This window comes from Hyperoodon ampullatus, assembly GCF_949752795.1.
Source record: "Hyperoodon ampullatus genome assembly, chromosome: 11".
NCBI lineage: Eukaryota > Metazoa > Chordata > Mammalia > Artiodactyla > Ziphiidae > Hyperoodon > Hyperoodon ampullatus.
Window position 1 is genome coordinate 28,008,405 of NC_136924.1, and position 17,270 is coordinate 28,025,674.

The 17,270-nt window shown below is 37.8% G+C and overlaps 1 protein-coding gene across 1 annotated transcript in view; it reads right to left on the reverse strand.

Annotated features, from left to right (window-relative positions):
- Window positions 1-17,270, reverse strand: part of SLC41A2 (solute carrier family 41 member 2) — a gene marked incomplete at its 3' end in the record, with an annotated part of 107,571 nt that overhangs the window by 41,344 nt on the left and 48,957 nt on the right. The window contains exons 6-7 of the mRNA XM_079714386.1: window positions 12,416-12,563; window positions 7,215-7,294 (exon numbers count right to left, since the gene is read on the reverse strand). Coding sequence (XP_079570512.1) covers window positions 7,215-7,294; window positions 12,416-12,563 — 228 coding nt within the window. The remainder of the gene's footprint in view (window positions 1-7,214; window positions 7,295-12,415; window positions 12,564-17,270) is intronic.

Genomic DNA, 17,270 nt, shown 5'->3' on the forward strand with positions numbered 1-17,270 from the left:
GTGGGGACAAAAATTTGTTCTTGGGGGGAGAAAAAAATTTTTCACTCATTTTATGTATAAAGCACGGATATACATACAGTATAGAAATGGATAAATTGGATATCTGTGATATTAAAATTTCATGGGTGGGAACATTTAGGGGAAAAAACGTTTTTGTTTTTGTTTGTTTTTTTTGCGGTACGTGGGCTTCTCACTGTTGTGGCCTCTCCCGTGGCGGAGCATGGGCTCCAGAGGCGCAGGCTCAGCGGCCATGGCTTACGGGCCCAGCCGCTCCGCGGCATGTGGGATCTTCCCGAACCGGGGCACGAACCCGTGTCCCCTGCATCGGCAGGCGGACTCTCAACCACTGCGCCACCAGGGAAGCCCGGAAAAAAAAGTTTTAAATGGCTCCCTCAGAGGGTCATAATGAAAAAAAGGTTGAGAAACACTGCCTCAATTGGAACTTCCCAAACCAGGATGCCTTGAATAGTTTACAGCTGTGTCAAGATACTGACCTTCGAAGCTCTGCAGGGGCAGGCTGGTTGCCTCTGGTTCCAAGTGGCCTCCTTCTTCTCCCTAGTGTGCCGCCTAATATTACAATTTTCTGTGTGTGTCATGACATTAAACAGGTTGGGAAATCTATCTACCTTCTTGGGACAACTGAGAATGTCATTATAGGTAAGGCCCTTCACCTTAGTCTCTCTTCAGGACTCCTTTTCTTACCACATTGAAGTAATAAGGGGTATCCTTTTTTTCCAAGGCTACTTTGTAGCCCATCATTCTGTGGACTTCGCCCCTCCCTTCTTCACCATCTCTCATGCATCCTCCATCTTTCCTTTTCTATTACTCCTTTGCCTCCTTGTCAATAAACATACCTATATCCCTCCTACCTTGGAAATTCTTCATTTGGACACCTAGCTGTTATTCTAATTCTTTTCTTTTCATAGTCAACCATTTAATAAGAAATCTAAAAGTGCTACTTCCAGGATTTTTATTTTGTACTAAATATTTAATAGATACAGAAATAGTATTTATAAAATACATATAAGCTATAAATAACCATATTGCAAAAACACCCATGTACCCATCACCCGGTTTAAGAAAAGGAATACAGCATGACTTTTACATTTGAAGTACCCTATGTGCCCTCCCCAATCCCATGCCCTTCCTCGTCAATCAGAGTAACTATCCTGAATTGTTTTTCATTCTCTTGTTTTCTATGTTATGACCACATATATGTGTATTCCTAAACATGCTTTTGAACTTTATAGAAATGGGATAATTCACATATATTAAGTTCCTAAAATTCATCCTTGTTGTTATGTGAAATGTAATTCTTTAATTTTGATTGTTCATAACATTCTATCTAAGGCTATACCTTCATTTATTTAGCCATTGCTTCTACTCAACAAAAACTGAACTCTCAAATGACTTTCAAGCCACTGAAGAAATGGTTCCTTCTGAATCATTTCTGGCTACACTAACTGAGCCCATCCCTCTTCTAACCAATTGATCTCTAGCTCAACTCTTTCTGTCCACAAAACATTCACTCCTGGGATTGCTAACTTCTTTCAGTATCTAAAGAGCTCCTATCTAAATATTCACTCCGGGCTTTCCTGGTGGCACAGTGGTTAAGAATCCACCTGCCAATGCAGGGGACAACGGTTCGATCCCTGGTCCAGGAAGATCCCACATGCTGCGGAGCAACTAAGCCCGTATGCCACAACTACTGAGCCTGCTCTCTAGAGCCCGTGAGCCACAACTACTGAGCCCGTGTGCCACAGCTACTGAGCCCGCAAGCTGCAACTACTGAGCCTGCGAGCCACAACTACTGAAGCCCACGTGCCTAGAGCCCGTGCTCCTCAACAAGAGAAGCCACTGCAATGAGAAGCCCGCGCACCACAACAAAGAGTAGCACCCACTCAATGCAACTAGAGAAAGCCCGCGTGCAGCAACAAAGACCCAATGTAGCCAAAAATAAATAAATAAATTTATAAATATTCACTCCTATCTAAAAAGCTTGTAGAATATACCAAAGAGGAGGAAATGCTGAGAAACCAATTTCTATGGTTACACGCAGGAGAAGTTGTTAAGGAAAGTAATAAACGTTGCCATCACTGCTAGTTTTTTATACAAACAGTAAGAACCATTTTCCGATTTATTTATTTATTTATTTATTTATTTATTTATTTATTTATTTATTTATTTATTGCCTTTTTTTTAATGCACTTCACCAGTTCCTAAGTATATGAAATGTTTCGGGTATAATCTAATTTGTGTTATTTAATAAGATAACTTCAAATTCGGTGACATGTACTTTGCAGCAAAACAAAGCATGTTCCTTAACTCATGCATTTATTCATCCAGCAATTACCAAATCTTAACATGCTAGGCACTATCTCTAGGCACTAGAGAGTCATACAAAAAAGAATCATCATACAAAATAATTATGTATGTTAAAAGTATGCTGTGGGGGCTTCCCTGGTGGCGCAGAGGTTGAGAGTCCGCCTGCCGATGCAGGGGAAACGGGTTCGTGCCCCGGTCTGGGAAGATCCCACATGCCGCGGAGCGGCTGGGCCCGTGAGCCATGGCCGCTGGGCCTGTGCGTCCGGAGCCTGTGCTCCGCAACGGGAGAGGCCACAACAGTGAGAGGCCCACATACTGCAAAAAAAAAAAAAAAAAAAAAAAAGTATGCTGTGGAAGCATAGAAAAGAGAACTTTTTTTTTTTTGGCCATGCCGCATGGCTTGCGGGATCTTAGGTCCCCAACTGGGGATCAAACCCATGCTCTCAGCAGTGAAAGTGCAGAGTCCTAACCACTGGACTGGCAGGGAATTCCCAAAGGGAACTATTTGGCAGAAGAGGCGACATTTTAATTGGGTCTGAATGAATGAGCAGAACTTGGTAAGTAAAAGAAGGGAAGTGAGACAGAGGGAACATCAGGTACAAAGGAATGGTGTAGAGAAATGACATGATCTTTTTGAGAAAGCAACAAAAATTCACCAAGATGAGAATTTTAAGAATTGGTGGAGCAGTGGAGAAATGAGATTAGAGAGGGTGATTTGAGGGCAGATTGGGCTTACTGAGTATATTAGGCTAGATAATTTGTACTTTATCTCCAGGAAACTTAACTGTGATCTTTAAGTAAGCAAGGGACAGGATCAGCTTTGTTGATTGGGAAGCTAACTCTAACAGCAGTATGGAGGATGGATAGGTTACACTGGGTGATAGTAGAGGCAGGGAGACAATTTATGCAGATGTACCCAGGGAAGATGAATGAACAAAGCCAGGGAGCACGGGGAGACAAAGGGTTGAGACTAACTCAGAAGGTATTTCAAGAGCAGATAAAAAGAGAGAGCATTTAGAGAAAGGGAGTATGTGGCTTTGGGATGTTTTGTTTGGGTAGGTAATAATATCACTAACTGACAGGAAACCCAGAAGGAAGAGCAGGTTTGGGGGGAAGATAATGAGTTCAATTTGGAGCTTTGGATCTTCCATGTGGAAATATCTGTTTAAAGTATGGATCTGGAAGTGAATGAAGGTCAAGACTGGGAAGAGAGAGCTGAAGTCACATAACTAAGACAAATGGTTCTCAAACATTTGCATGTGTCAGAATCAATTTGCATGTGTCAGAGTCAATCTACACTAGAGTTTCTGACATGGGAGGTCTGGGCTGAGGCCTGAGAATCTGCATTTCTAACAAGATCCCAGGTGATGCTGCTAGTCTGGGGACCACACTTTGAAAACCTCTGAACTAGACAATATCCCTCATAAAGAAGGTGAAAAGTGACAATAGAAGATGATCAAGAACAGAGTCTGGAAGAATACAAATACTTAAAGAGACAGATAGAAAGGAGGAGTTAGTGAAGGAAAATGAAGAAGAATTTTCAGAGAATGGGATGAGAATTGGGAGAGGTGCAAAAGGGCAGATTAAGTAGTATCAAACAGCTGAACAGAATGAAGACTGAAAACAAGTTACTGGATAAAGTAATGAGGAGGTCACTGTGGAGCTCAGTAAAAAAAGTTATGTAGAGTGAGAGGGATGGAAAACATTGCAAGAAATTTTACAAGTACAGGCTACACTTTGAAAAGTTTGGTTGTAAAGAGTAGAAGGGAGAAAATAGAAGCTTGAGAAGGCAGAACACTGTGGGAAAGGTGATTTAGAACGAAAGAGTCGAGCACAATTGTAAACTAAAGAGGAAAGATGGAAGAGAGGAAGGTATGGAAGATACAGGAAAAGTTAAGATAACTGGGAGTAAGGATCCCATTGGAGGTGTAATGGTCTTAGATAAAAGAGTCTGCTCTTCTTCTGAGATGGAGTGAAAAAGGTTAAGAGTAGACACTGTTAGAGCTGAAGGGAAAGGAAGGAGAAGGAAGCTGGGAGACACCTGCCTAAAGCCTCTGTTTTCTCTGCAGAGCTGCCCTATAAGAAACATTAAAGGTGCTTCTTCTGGAAGATGGAAAGCAATGCCAGATGGAAATCTGCATCTACACAAAGGAAAGAAGAGTGCTGAAAATGTTAAAAATGTGGGGAAATGTACAAGATACTACCCCCTCATTTTTTGTCTTTTTAAAAAATACTTGTTTAAAGCAAAAATAATGTTATAGGATTTATAACAAAGTAAAACATATGACAAAAAGAGCCCATAAGAGTGGAAATCCAAGTATACTAATATAAGGTTCTTATCCTTTATGTAAAGTGATATATTATTATTTGAAAGTAGACAGTGATAAAGATATAATAAGACCTAGATCAGTAGTTCTCAAAGTATGGTCTAGGGTTTAGAAAGAAGATTAGATCCAGAAATTCCAACCCCTCTCTAACAAAAGTACCAGAAGGGGAGACTCACATCATCCTGTGGAAAAGAAATCTTTTCAACCTAATGTTTCCAAAACTTAGCTGACCACAGAACTCACTTTTCAACACCTCAAGAACTATTGTTACATGAAATATATTTTTTTAAAATGTTACTGGTTCTGAGAGATGTTAATAAGCGTTAAAAGATACCCTCATCACAGTATCAACACAGATATGCCTTACTTTAAACAAAGTGTGTATTCCTGTATCTAATATAACAGATAAATTAGTAGCTGTTCATTTTGAAGGAAAAAAGTCACAGGCTTTGGGATATCAAGCAGATCTGGGTTTAAACCACCATTTGCTAGATATGAGATCTTATCTTAATTTGAGGATTAAATAACATAACATGCATAAAAGAACTAAAAGTAATCTGCCACAGAGTAGGTACTCACTAAATAGCAAATGATGGGGACTTCCCTGGTGGTACAATGGGTAAGACTCTGTGCTCCCAATGCAGGGGGCCTGGGTTCGATCCCTGGTGGGGAACTAGATCCCGCATGCATGCCACAACTGAAAGTCCGCATGCTGCAACTAAAGATCCCGCACGCCGCAACGAAGACCCAGTGCAGCCAAAATAAGTTAATAAATAATAAATAAGTAAATAACTATGAAAAAATAGCAGATGATGGTGATAAAACAGGGAGGGGTCTTTTAAATAGTACATCTCAGCACACTTAAAACGAAATTCAATTCTCAGAAGTTACACCTTTTTTGAGAAGCATGGAGTGAATCTTCTCAATCAATGTTTTTAAAGAGCATAATGTAACATAGATGTGTTCACTGTGATACCCAACTAAGAGGTTTACTTACTGAGATAGAAAAAAGATTTTACCACTATGCCATGCCATGCACAGACTTCCAATGAGGGCACTTTAGCAAACTGTTTCTTGTAAAAGGAAAAATAACAGAGATACTCACTAAAATCTTACTAATAACGGGGTTGTAATTTAAGTTAAATTTCTCACTGAGATGCTGGGCAATACAGTTCTAACAGTCATTGTTGGGTAATATTCATGCTAGTGAATTCATCAAGTAATAGTCACTGAAGAGGATTCGGACAGGGGGAAAGAAAGTGATAGTTATTCCAGGCAGTGAAAATTAGACCTCTGTATGGCCACAATGCAAGAAGCAAGTCACAATGATAAAGGATAAAGTTGTGTGCGTCCAAGAGCATATAGAGAGGGCCTTGAGAGCTAGGCAGAAGAGTTCTAATTTGATTTGACAGGCAGGAGGAAACCACTGTCAAGTTCATCATCTTAAAACTAATGTAATAAAAACAATGTTTAAGGTAGACCCATCTACTAGTGACGTTCAATTTGCATCGAATAGGGAGTGAGTCAGGAAGCCTACTTTATTACTTGAATGATGGTTGAACTGAGACATTAGTAGACTACAGTACTAAGACATACTTGTTATATAAATAAATGAACAAGTGAATTATGTTAATGTACAAATAGACAAGATTTGGTCATTATCTATTCAAAGAGGATGAAAGAGCCAGGTTGAATCAAATGGGTCCATGATGTTAAGGGCAGGTGATGGGGAGAATGGTGCTACCAGGAAAACTGGGAGGGGCATCTCTAGGGGAAATCTGTTTAGGTACCCCAAAATTAAAATGTTCAGTAAAAATTTTAGATATGAAATTAGATTTTAGAGAAGTTGCCTTTGTAGAACATATTTCCTTATCCATAAATATACAAAAGTAATATATATTAAATGTGTCATATATCCTGTGATATGGTTTTCCCCAGGTAGCATTATTTTAAATTATATTGGCTTAGGCTATACCGAAATCCAGTTTAATGACTGCCAGCCCAAAAGCCAGTAGGACTGGATTAAATTTGTCTTTTTAAATGGAATTTATATAAAAACCCCTGTGAATTTAAGTATTATAATTCCCATTTTATAAATAAGAAAAAATATAAGGCAGATTTGAAAGGGATCAGTAGAGGAGTGATAGATTTTAATGGAGTGAATTGACTCCAGCAATGCTTAAACCTAGCTAACTCTAGTTTATCCACAAATATTGACAGAGACAGCAACACAGCAGCACAAGAAAGCAGGTAAGCCCAAAGTTAATGATAATATAGAATTGGAATATCCTATTTTGCCACAGGAATCTTAAAAATCAGGTATGTCTGATTCTCAAACTAATATCTAGAGATAAGATTAAGTGAGAGTTCTTTTCAAAAATGTGTTCTGCATACTGAGAACATACAGTGTAGTTTCCACCATGAGCAACAACCTGGGATTGAAAATCAAATGAATAGAATGGGAAGGTAGACCTCTTAAAATCTGAACTCAAAGGTTCCTGTTTGTACCTAAGAATATAGAGATATAGGATATCATTATGAAACAGTATATCTAATTCTTACCATTAATAACTGGTGTGTAAACAACAATCCCAGCCAAGTTTGGATCAGATACAGTTGTGTCCAGAATAAGGCCCCCAATGCTGAAAGAAACAAAAGCATATAATTTAGGGAAGAGGAAAGGAAATGTACTAATTTGAAGTTGTTCTTTATATACAAACACCCCTACTTTTAAACATAAAATATTTAGACATTTAAAAAGTTGAATAAAAAGAAAAAATATTCAAAGTAAAAATCACTGTCAAAAGCAAAATGTTGAAAACAAAACATGGCATAAGCTGTAGCCCCACGTTTCAGGGCTCTCCTTCTGGTCTACATGTTTACATACGTTACATGTAAAAAGGAAAAAAGCATATACTTTAAGTGCATTAAAATATCTGGAAGGACATGTAAGAAATTATTAACAATGTCCACCCCTAGGGGTGACACTGACAGGAGACTCATGGTCATTTTATAACCTTCTGTACTTATTAGTTTTTTAAAAACCATGTGCATTTATTATTACCCTCATAATTTAAAAAAATGTTGAAAGAGTATTTTTTCATATTTGAAGTAAGCAAGCCATTAAAGAGATGACTTTTATTGTGTTAAAACTAGATACAGTAGATTACAGTGTCTGACCATTGGTAAATTAAAACAATGAGTTGCAGCCATAGAAAGAGCTGATCTGAAGAACAGAGGTCTGGAAAAATAACATACAGCTATACAGTGGCAAGATATACACTCTCAGTGTCTCAATGGAGCTTGGAGATTTTTTGTTTGTTTGTTTCCAAAACCATTATCAATTGGTTAACTTCAGTCTGTTGGTCTACATACTATAAAACAGTGTCAGTCCCAGTATTTCATGGGATCCTGTTGCCAAATCTTCCAGGAAAACACAATTCACATTACAGAAAAATGAACTATATGCTGTCAGAGAACAGGGTTGATGGTCAAAGTATCAGATCAAATGTTCTTACCACTACCTGATAGTTAATATTAGGAAATTATTAAATCTTTACTATTTTAATTCTTTAATAATATAAATGAATGGCTAAATATGCCTAAACTGCTAGGAGTTCCCATTAAAAGGTATACTATAAAGTCTAAAAACAGTCATCCTTAGAAATATTTTACTATGTAATTTTTAAAAAATACGTATTTCATAGAATAAACTAGTTATGTGTCAAAGAATAAATCTCCTTGCCAAAACACACAGATCATGCTGTGTATATAACATGACCACTTGCTAAAATACATTTTTAAATATTTTTATTACCCAGGTGATAAAAACTTATCATAGAAAAATTAGAAAATACAAACAAAAAGAAGAAAATAAAAATCAACCATAGGGCTTTCCTGGTGGCGCAGTGGTTGAGAGTCCGCCTACCAATGCAGGGGACATGGGTTCGTGCCCCGGGCCGGGAAGATCCCACATGCCGCGAAGCGGCTGGGCCCGTGAGCCATGGCCGCTGAGCCTGCATGTCCGGAGCCTGTGCTCCACAACGGGAGAGGCCGCAACAGTGAGAGGCCCGTGTACCGCAAAAAAAAAAAACAAAAAACAACAACCATAGTTACATCATTCAGGGTTATATATACTGTTACCATGTTGATATATAGCCTCCCAGACATTTTTAAACATGTGTATATATATATATATTTTTTTTTTAAATAAATTTATTTATTTTTGGCTGTGTTGGGTCTTTGTTGCTGCACGCTGGCTTTCTCCAGTTGAGGTGAGCGGGGGCTACTCTTCTTTGCGGTGTGCCGGCTTCTCATTGTGGTGGCTTCTCTTGCTGTGGAGCACGGGCTCCAGGTTCACGAGCTTCAGTAGTTGTGGAACGTGGGCTCAGTAGTTGTGGCTTGCGGGCTCTAGAGCGCAGGCTCAGTAGTTGTGGCGTACGGGCTTAGTTGCTCTGTGGCATGTGGGATCTTCCCAGACCAGGGCTCGAACTTGTGTCCCCTGCATTGGCAGGCAGATTCTTAACCATTGCACCACCAGGGAAGTCCAAAACATGTATATTTTTAAAAATAAAAACTCAAATTGTAAAAGTAGTTTTCTTCACTTTTATTAAATTTTATTTTTATCAAATATACGTGCATCATTTAAAAGGCGAAAGTACCACAAAGCTTATAAAATAGCCCCTAGCCCTAACAACACATCCTGCTCTCCACTAGCAATTCTTTTTAACTTCTTTAACTGTTTCTTCTGGCATTTAATCCTCTATTTCTAAACAGCATGTTTATACTGCTATTTCTTGCTTTTTAATTTTAGACATTTACCTAATGATGTCCACTATGGCAGGTGAGCATTTAGTCTCTCTTCCCCTTCCCTCCCCACTTTAGTCCCTTCACAATTCCCTTCCTTCCTCTATCCTGCCAATCTGGTTATATTATAATTTTTGGTGAAATATTTAGGTTTTACTTTATTTTAACAATGAAATCATTATTCACAACTGGGCCACAAAGTGTGTTATGAGATCTCCCCATTTGTACTGTTTTGCCTTGTTTCATATTTTTCCTAATTTTTTTTTTTTTTTTTTTTTTGTGGTATGTGGGCCTCTCACTGTTTTGGCCTTTCCCGTTGCGGAGCACAGGCTCCGGACGCGCAGGCTCAGCGGCCATCGCTCACGGGCCCAGCCGCTCCGCGGCACGTGGGTTTCCTAATTTTTTAAGGTACTTATTACTAATTCAGAATCAAATTTGGAACAAAGTTAATAAATGGTCTCTGAATACATACTCATCAGGTAACCAATCAGTTCCCCCTTTTTTTTCCTTAGAGACATTCCTTCTTAAGGTCACTGTCTTGCCAACCTGGACAGTTGCTCTGTAGGTCTGATGCTCAGCTGTCATTCTGTACCTTCCCTTCACCTCCCCACGATGGGTCTTGGTTTATGTACTATGACCAGGTCCCAACATTTCATGGGATCCTGTTGCCCAAATCCTCCAGGAAAACACAATCTACATCATAGAAAAATGAACCACATGCTGTCACAGGTTTCCTCATTCTCGTGTCATCTTCCTTCTTGATTATTTCCTCATTTTGATAGACATCTTCTCTCAGCTTTTATATGAGAGGGTATATGGGAAATAAATTTTTTGAGATCCTGCACGTCTGAAAGCTACTTGAGTCTACCCTTATGTTTGCTTGATACAGTGAGCACGTTTTATGTTCAAAACAATTTTCCCTCAGAATTTTGAGGGAATCACTTGGTGTTGCAGCTGGACATCATTCCAATTCCCAATCCCTTATATGCAACTGGACTTTTCTCTCTGGAAGCTTTTGGGATTTATGATAATGTACTTTGCTTGGGGTCCCTCCTACTCATTGTGCGAGGTATTCAGGGGGCCTTTTAAATCTGGAAGCCCATGTTCTTCAATTCTGGGGAATTTTCTTGTATTATTTCTTTGATAATTTCCTCTCCTTATTGTTTGCTCCAATTGTCCACCTCTTTGCTTTCTGGTCTACTTTCCAGGATAGTTCCTCAACTCTACCCTCAAGATTTTTCTTCTGATTTTTTTGTTTCTACTATTTATACATTTTTAAATTCCCAAGAGCTCTTCCAATTTTTCAAATCCTCCTTATTAGAGCATTCTGTTCTTAGATTATAGATGCCATAACTTCTATAATTTCTCTGAGGATACTGGTGATCGTTTTTTGAGACTTTTCAACTATGCCTGCAATTTTTGGGGAACCTTTTTTTTTTGTCTCTGTCATGTTAAAAGCCTTAATCAAATGTCTGGTGACCGTTTACTGTCTGCTCCTCCTTAAGGGATACTGCAGAGCATATCTGGAGCTCTCTGTGCACAAGGGAAGAACTTGTCAGCAGGCGGGCCTCACTGAAGAATGATCAGATGGGCAGGTAGCTCTTTCACTAAAGGATCCACAGGGTCAGTTTTTGTGGGTTTTTCTTTTGAGCTGATGAGTTTCCCCAGAAAGGAATTATCTAATTTTTTGCCTGGGGGTAAAACCCAGAGTGCCAGCATTCTATGAGAAAAGAAAAGGAAGTGGGATCAGGTTTTCATTGTTCAGCACGTAGACTTTTCCTTAATTCTTGTTTTTTATACAGTGTTTAATCCACAGCCTCACTGGTGCAGGTGATTCTAAATCTAGAGGCTCTATGATTTAGCCTCTCCAGGGTTAATTCTTGTCTTCTGTAGAATGGGAGGGGGTAGTCACCTGGGTGGTCAAGCTAGCAAAGGGCTTTTAGGTTCTAATTGCTTCTTACTTTAACTTTCAACCAATCTCCTTCATTTCAGCTTTCAGAAGTTCTTAGTGCCTCTAAATCCTCCACCTTTTGGGGTGTCTAAGGCTCAGTTCAGCTTGCTTCTTATCAGTGTCCCCTTGTCCTGCAGGAAGTTAGGTTTTAGCTTTTTTCGTTCTGATAGTTCAGTTAACCATAGAACTGATTCCTATCTTACTGATTTTGTTAAATCTTTCACCTACTGTCCTCTCTGCTCCCCTTCTGTTTTTGTGGTTGTATAGCTTTTTTATTCTTTTACTGTCATTTTAATAGCTTCAATAAGGAAGAAGATAAACATGTCAATCTACCATCTTTAATAGGAAATTCGTATGCTTTTCTAGCTTTCTCCTTTCACCAAATGTATAAGGAACACCTTTCCACATCAAAGGAATGTTACAATGTTACTCTTGATGGCTGACTAATATTCCATTTTGTGACTATGTCACAATTTATTCAATCAACATCTGATTGCTAGACATCTAAGGTGTTCTCTCTCTTTTTTGTTATTAAAAATTCCACTGTGATGAAGATCCTTACAACTTAATCACTTGCATAGAGCCATAATTATATCTTTAGGTCCTGTCGGAGTCCTAGAAGTGGCGTAGTCAAATGGTATGTACATTTCTAAGTTTTTCTGATACTTATCTGAGAACTTACTGTTCAAAATAAGTAATGTCCTTGTCAGGTTAAAACTCACACAGACAAAGACAAACACCACTAAATTTTAATCATCAATCTGGTAAGGATTTGGTTGGGGAAAAGTTTGAAACTGGTAGCAAATGAGGTTCCATACATCCACTGATTTCAATAACTCTTGTCACTATATCCCTATTACTTGGGATAATAAAGAACTGACTGTATAAAATGATTGACCTAAGAAATAAAAACAGGCAATTGGTTTGTTTTAATATATACATAGGTACATGCATATAGAATAACTGCCCCCCCCATGCACACACAAACACACACTTTAATACTAACCTACTTATAACCATAGCTGTTATCACAGGCTCCCAGCCTGAGTGGAGAACCGTCCTTGTGGCTGGATGTTTGGCAGCTATTATAATCCAGATAGGAGTTAGAGCCAAGAAAAAGACACCAACTAATGGAGGAATGTAGTAATAGGTCTCTAAAATTCAAAAAGAGACAACATTTCAATCTCTCTTATAACCATGTAGCAAATGTAAGTATTAAAAGTTTACCGAAGATATGTTATCAAACATACTCATGCTATATACTTTCTATAAATTTCAAACAAAATTGAAAACTATAGATAAGGTAAAAATGTTAAATAATGTAACTGAAAGCTAATACATTAATTCAACATTTATTGAAATAGTTATGTGACCTAGATGTGAACAACAACAGTAATAATAACAAGAATAACAACAGTAAAAAATCTAACATTACTTGGCTCGTATCATTTGCCAAATATTGTGCTAAATGCTTTATGTTCGTTGTCTCACTTAAGTGTCCTCACAGGTATGAGGTAGAAACTCATTCCTACCTTATGAAGAAACTGAGGCTTAGGAGCTTAAGAGCACCACTAAGAAATAGAAAGAACTGGGAGAAAATGACATCTGTCTGACACTGAAGTTAGTGCTCTTAACTCCAAACTATAAAGTCTAATAGGACATTGTTTTTACCCATCAGGATCTTATAGCACAAGCATTCCATGGAATATTGGCCGATGGATTGATAATAGATATCCTCCTAATTCTGAATAGTGTTCCAATATCCAAAATGAAATTGAAATACTAGGTTTAATAAACAGATTTCTTCACTGCAAAATTACTCAGAACCTTTAATATGCAAAGACAGAATACAGTATACTATATGAACCAGAGTTTGGCCAGACTACTTAGTTTTACATCTGATGTTACAACTTACCTTGGATGAGAAATTTAACTTCTAAAAAGAAAAACAAATATCGTATATTAACGCATATATGTGGAACCTAGAAAAATGGTACAGATGAACCAGTTTGCAGGGCAGAAATAGAGACACAGATGTAGAGAACAAACGTATGGACACCAAGCGGGGAAAGTGGCGGGGGGTGGTGGTACGGGATGAATTGGGAGATTGGGATTGACACATATACACTAATATGTATAAAATAGATAATTAATAAGAAACTGCTGTATAAAAAATAAATTAAATTAAAAAAAAAGAAATTTAACTTCTATAAATTTAAATTTCCTTATCTATAAAATGGTAAAAATTATTATAACTATTTCATGGGGTTATTGTGAGTCTTAAGAGAATTAACACATGTAATTTAACTAGAATAGCACCCAGGCACATAGTTAACATTTACTGAACACTTACTAGCATCATAATCATCATTGCCATTGTTATTAACATCTTTCTATTTGTGACATACTCAGATAACAGATTGCCAGGATTTTTTTTTATACCTCTCTGTGGTAGATTGTCTTACTTGATCACAATTATTCATTCTCTCCCCATTCTTGTTAATGCTTTCCTATAAAGAGATTTTAGGAAAGCTTATTGACTTTGGGCTTGGCTATTTGTCTAGCTTTGTAGACATGACGTATGCCATCTCTGAGACAAATCTGAAATGTGCTTTTGGAAATTACTGGAAGATTTATAAATATATGTAGATAGATAGATAATAAACTGTTTTCAGACACTGACAAGTGGTATTGCAGGACTGTGATCCCTGAGAGAGGGGAAAGAAATGAGATAAGCCCTACAATAGCCTGAGCTTTCTGACTAAACGCACATTCCAGACCACAGCTCAGGAAGGGAGAATTTCAGCAGAGTGAGTCTAACGCAGCAGGAATTTACAGGGAAGAATACTGGAGAAGAGGAAGCTATTTGAGAGGGAGCTTGCAAACTGAATACCAAGCCATGCATGCATAGGGTGAATTCCACAAGGCTAAGCCAAGACAATTGGGGAGTTGTAAACTAAAAAAATTCCCAGAGTGTACAAAGGGCTAGAAGTCATTTGAGATCTAACCCCCTAGATAGGAGCGTCTCTTTCAAAACTGAGAACATTCAGTGGAGACCAGAGAAGGGACACTTCTTAGTAGTAGGGCTAGCCCTCTTTGAAAACTGAGAACATTCAGTGGAGACCAGAGAAGGGACACTTCTTAGTAGTAGGGCTAGCCCTAGTGTAATGTCTACTCTAGATCTATTCCACAATGCAAAGTACTAGCCACTATATGATCACAGCAAGATCTAGTCCAGTGAAGCTTAAAACCAAGCCCTGGGGTTTCCCTGGTGGCGCAGTGGTTGAGAGTCCACCTGCCGATGCAGGGGACATGGGTTCGTGCCCCGATCCAGGAGGATCCCACATGCCGCGGAGCGGCTGGGCCCGTGGGCCATGGCCGCTGAGCCTGCGCATCCGGAGCCTGTGCTCTGCAACAGGAGAGGCCACAACAGTGACAGGCCCGCGTATCGCAAAAAAAAAAACCCAAAAAAACCAAGCCCTGTAAGGCTCAAACTAATCCACAAACAGCTGCCTACAAGAACAAAGTCCATGAAAACTATAAGATGCTGATGAAAGAAACTGAAGACGACACAAACAGACGGAAAGATATACTGTGTTCTTGGATTGGAAGAATCAATATTGTTAAAATGACCATGCCACCCAAGGCAATCTACAGATTCAACACAATCCCTATCAAATTACCAATAGCATTTTCCACAAAACTAGAACAAAAATTTTTTTAATTTGTATGGAAACACAAAAGACCCCAAATAGCCAAAGGAATCCTGAGAAAGAAGAACAAAGCTGGAAAAATCACACTCCCTGACTTCAGACTATACTACAAAGCTACAGTAATCAAAAAAAGTATGGTTCCAGCACAAAAACAGACTTATAGATCAATGGAACAGAATAGAAAGCCCAGAAATAAAACCACACACTTATGGTCAATTAATTTACAACAAAGGAGGCAAGAATATACAATAGAGAGGAGACAGTCTCTTCAATAAGTGGTGCTGGGAAAACTGGACAGCTACATGTAAAAGAATGAAATTAGAACATTCTCTAATACCACATACAAAAACAAACTCAAATGGATTAAAGACCTAAATGTAAGACTGGATACTATAAATCTCCTAGAGGAAAGTGTAGGCAGAACACTCTTTGACATAAATTGCAGCAATATTTTTTTGGATCTGTCTCCTAGAGTAATGGAAACAAAAACAAAAATAAACAAATGGGACCTATTAAACTTAAAAGGTTTTGCACAGCAAAGGACACCATAAACAAAACAAAAAGACAACCCACAGAATGGGAGAAAATATTTGCAAATGATGTGACTGACAAGGGATTAATTTCCAAAATATACAAACAGCTCGTATAGCTTAATATCCAAAAAACAAACAACCCAATCAAAATATGGTTAGAAGACCTAAATAAACATTTCTCCAAAGAAGACATACAAATGGTCAACAGGCACATGAAAAGATGCCCAACATTGCTAATTATTAGAGAAATGCAAATCAAAACTACAATGAGTTATCACCTCACACCAGTCAGAATGGCCATCATTAAAAAGTCTACAAATAATAAATGCTGGAGAGGGTGTGGAGAAAAAGGAACCCTCCTACACTGTTGGTGGGAATGTAAATTGGTACAGCCACTACGGAGAATAGTATGGAGGTTCCTTAAAAAACTAAAAATAGAGTTACCACATGACCCAGCAATCCCACTCCTGGGCATAAATCCGGAGAAAACCATAATTCGAACAGGCACATGCACCCTCAATGTTCATTGCAGCAGTATTTACAATAGCCAAGACATAGAATCAACCTAAATGTCCATCAACAGATGAATGGATAAAGAAGATATGCAATGGAATATTACTCAACCATAAAAAAGAATGAAACAATGTCGTTTGCAGCAACATGGATGGATCTAGAGATTATCATACTAAGTGAAGTAAGTCAGAGAAAGACAAATATCATACTACATCACTTATATGTGGAATCTAAAAAAATGATACAAATGAACTTATTTATAAAACATAAATAGACTCACAGACACAGGAAACAAACTTATGGTTACCAAAGGGGATGGAGGGAGGAGGGGTGGGGGGGACGGGGGGGAGAGATAAATTAGGAGTTTGGGATTAACATATACACACTATTACATATAAAACAGGTAAACAACGAAGAGCTACTGTATAGCACTGGAAACTATACTCAATGTCTCGTAATAACCTATAATGGAAAAGAATCTGAAAAAGAGTATATATATATATATATATGTGTGTATGTATATGTATAACTGAATCACTTTGCTGTACACTTGAAACTAACACAACACTGTAAATTAACTATACTTCAATCTTTTAAAAAAGCAAAAAGGAGAAAAAATACTCTGTAAGGAAAAAACAGTCAAGCACTTAACATTACATTCACAATGTCTAACATCCAACCAAAAATTATTTTTAAGAGTTTGAAATTATATTTGGTTGCATTTATAAACCTAGTTAAATACCCTGAAATATTCTATTTACTTTAGACATTTCACTTATCTCACAAAAGTTTCCTAGTACTTAAAGTAACCTTTCTAAATCTAATAAATTATATGTACAAATACAGTGAGTCTTATGTTTTCATAAATATTCATGCAATGTATATAAATTTGGTAAGATTTCTATTTAACAATCACAAGGATAAATTAATTACATAATTATTACTTTTAAAGTGGAATCAGAAGACTGACATGTTACTGTAATGGGCTAAGTAACAAGTATATTTAAAAATGTGTACTGTCTCTTTACCATAAAATCATTCATACCATAAATTTGATTCTCAAATATTTTTATACTTAGTTCTAAGTCTCCCTAGGGTTAAA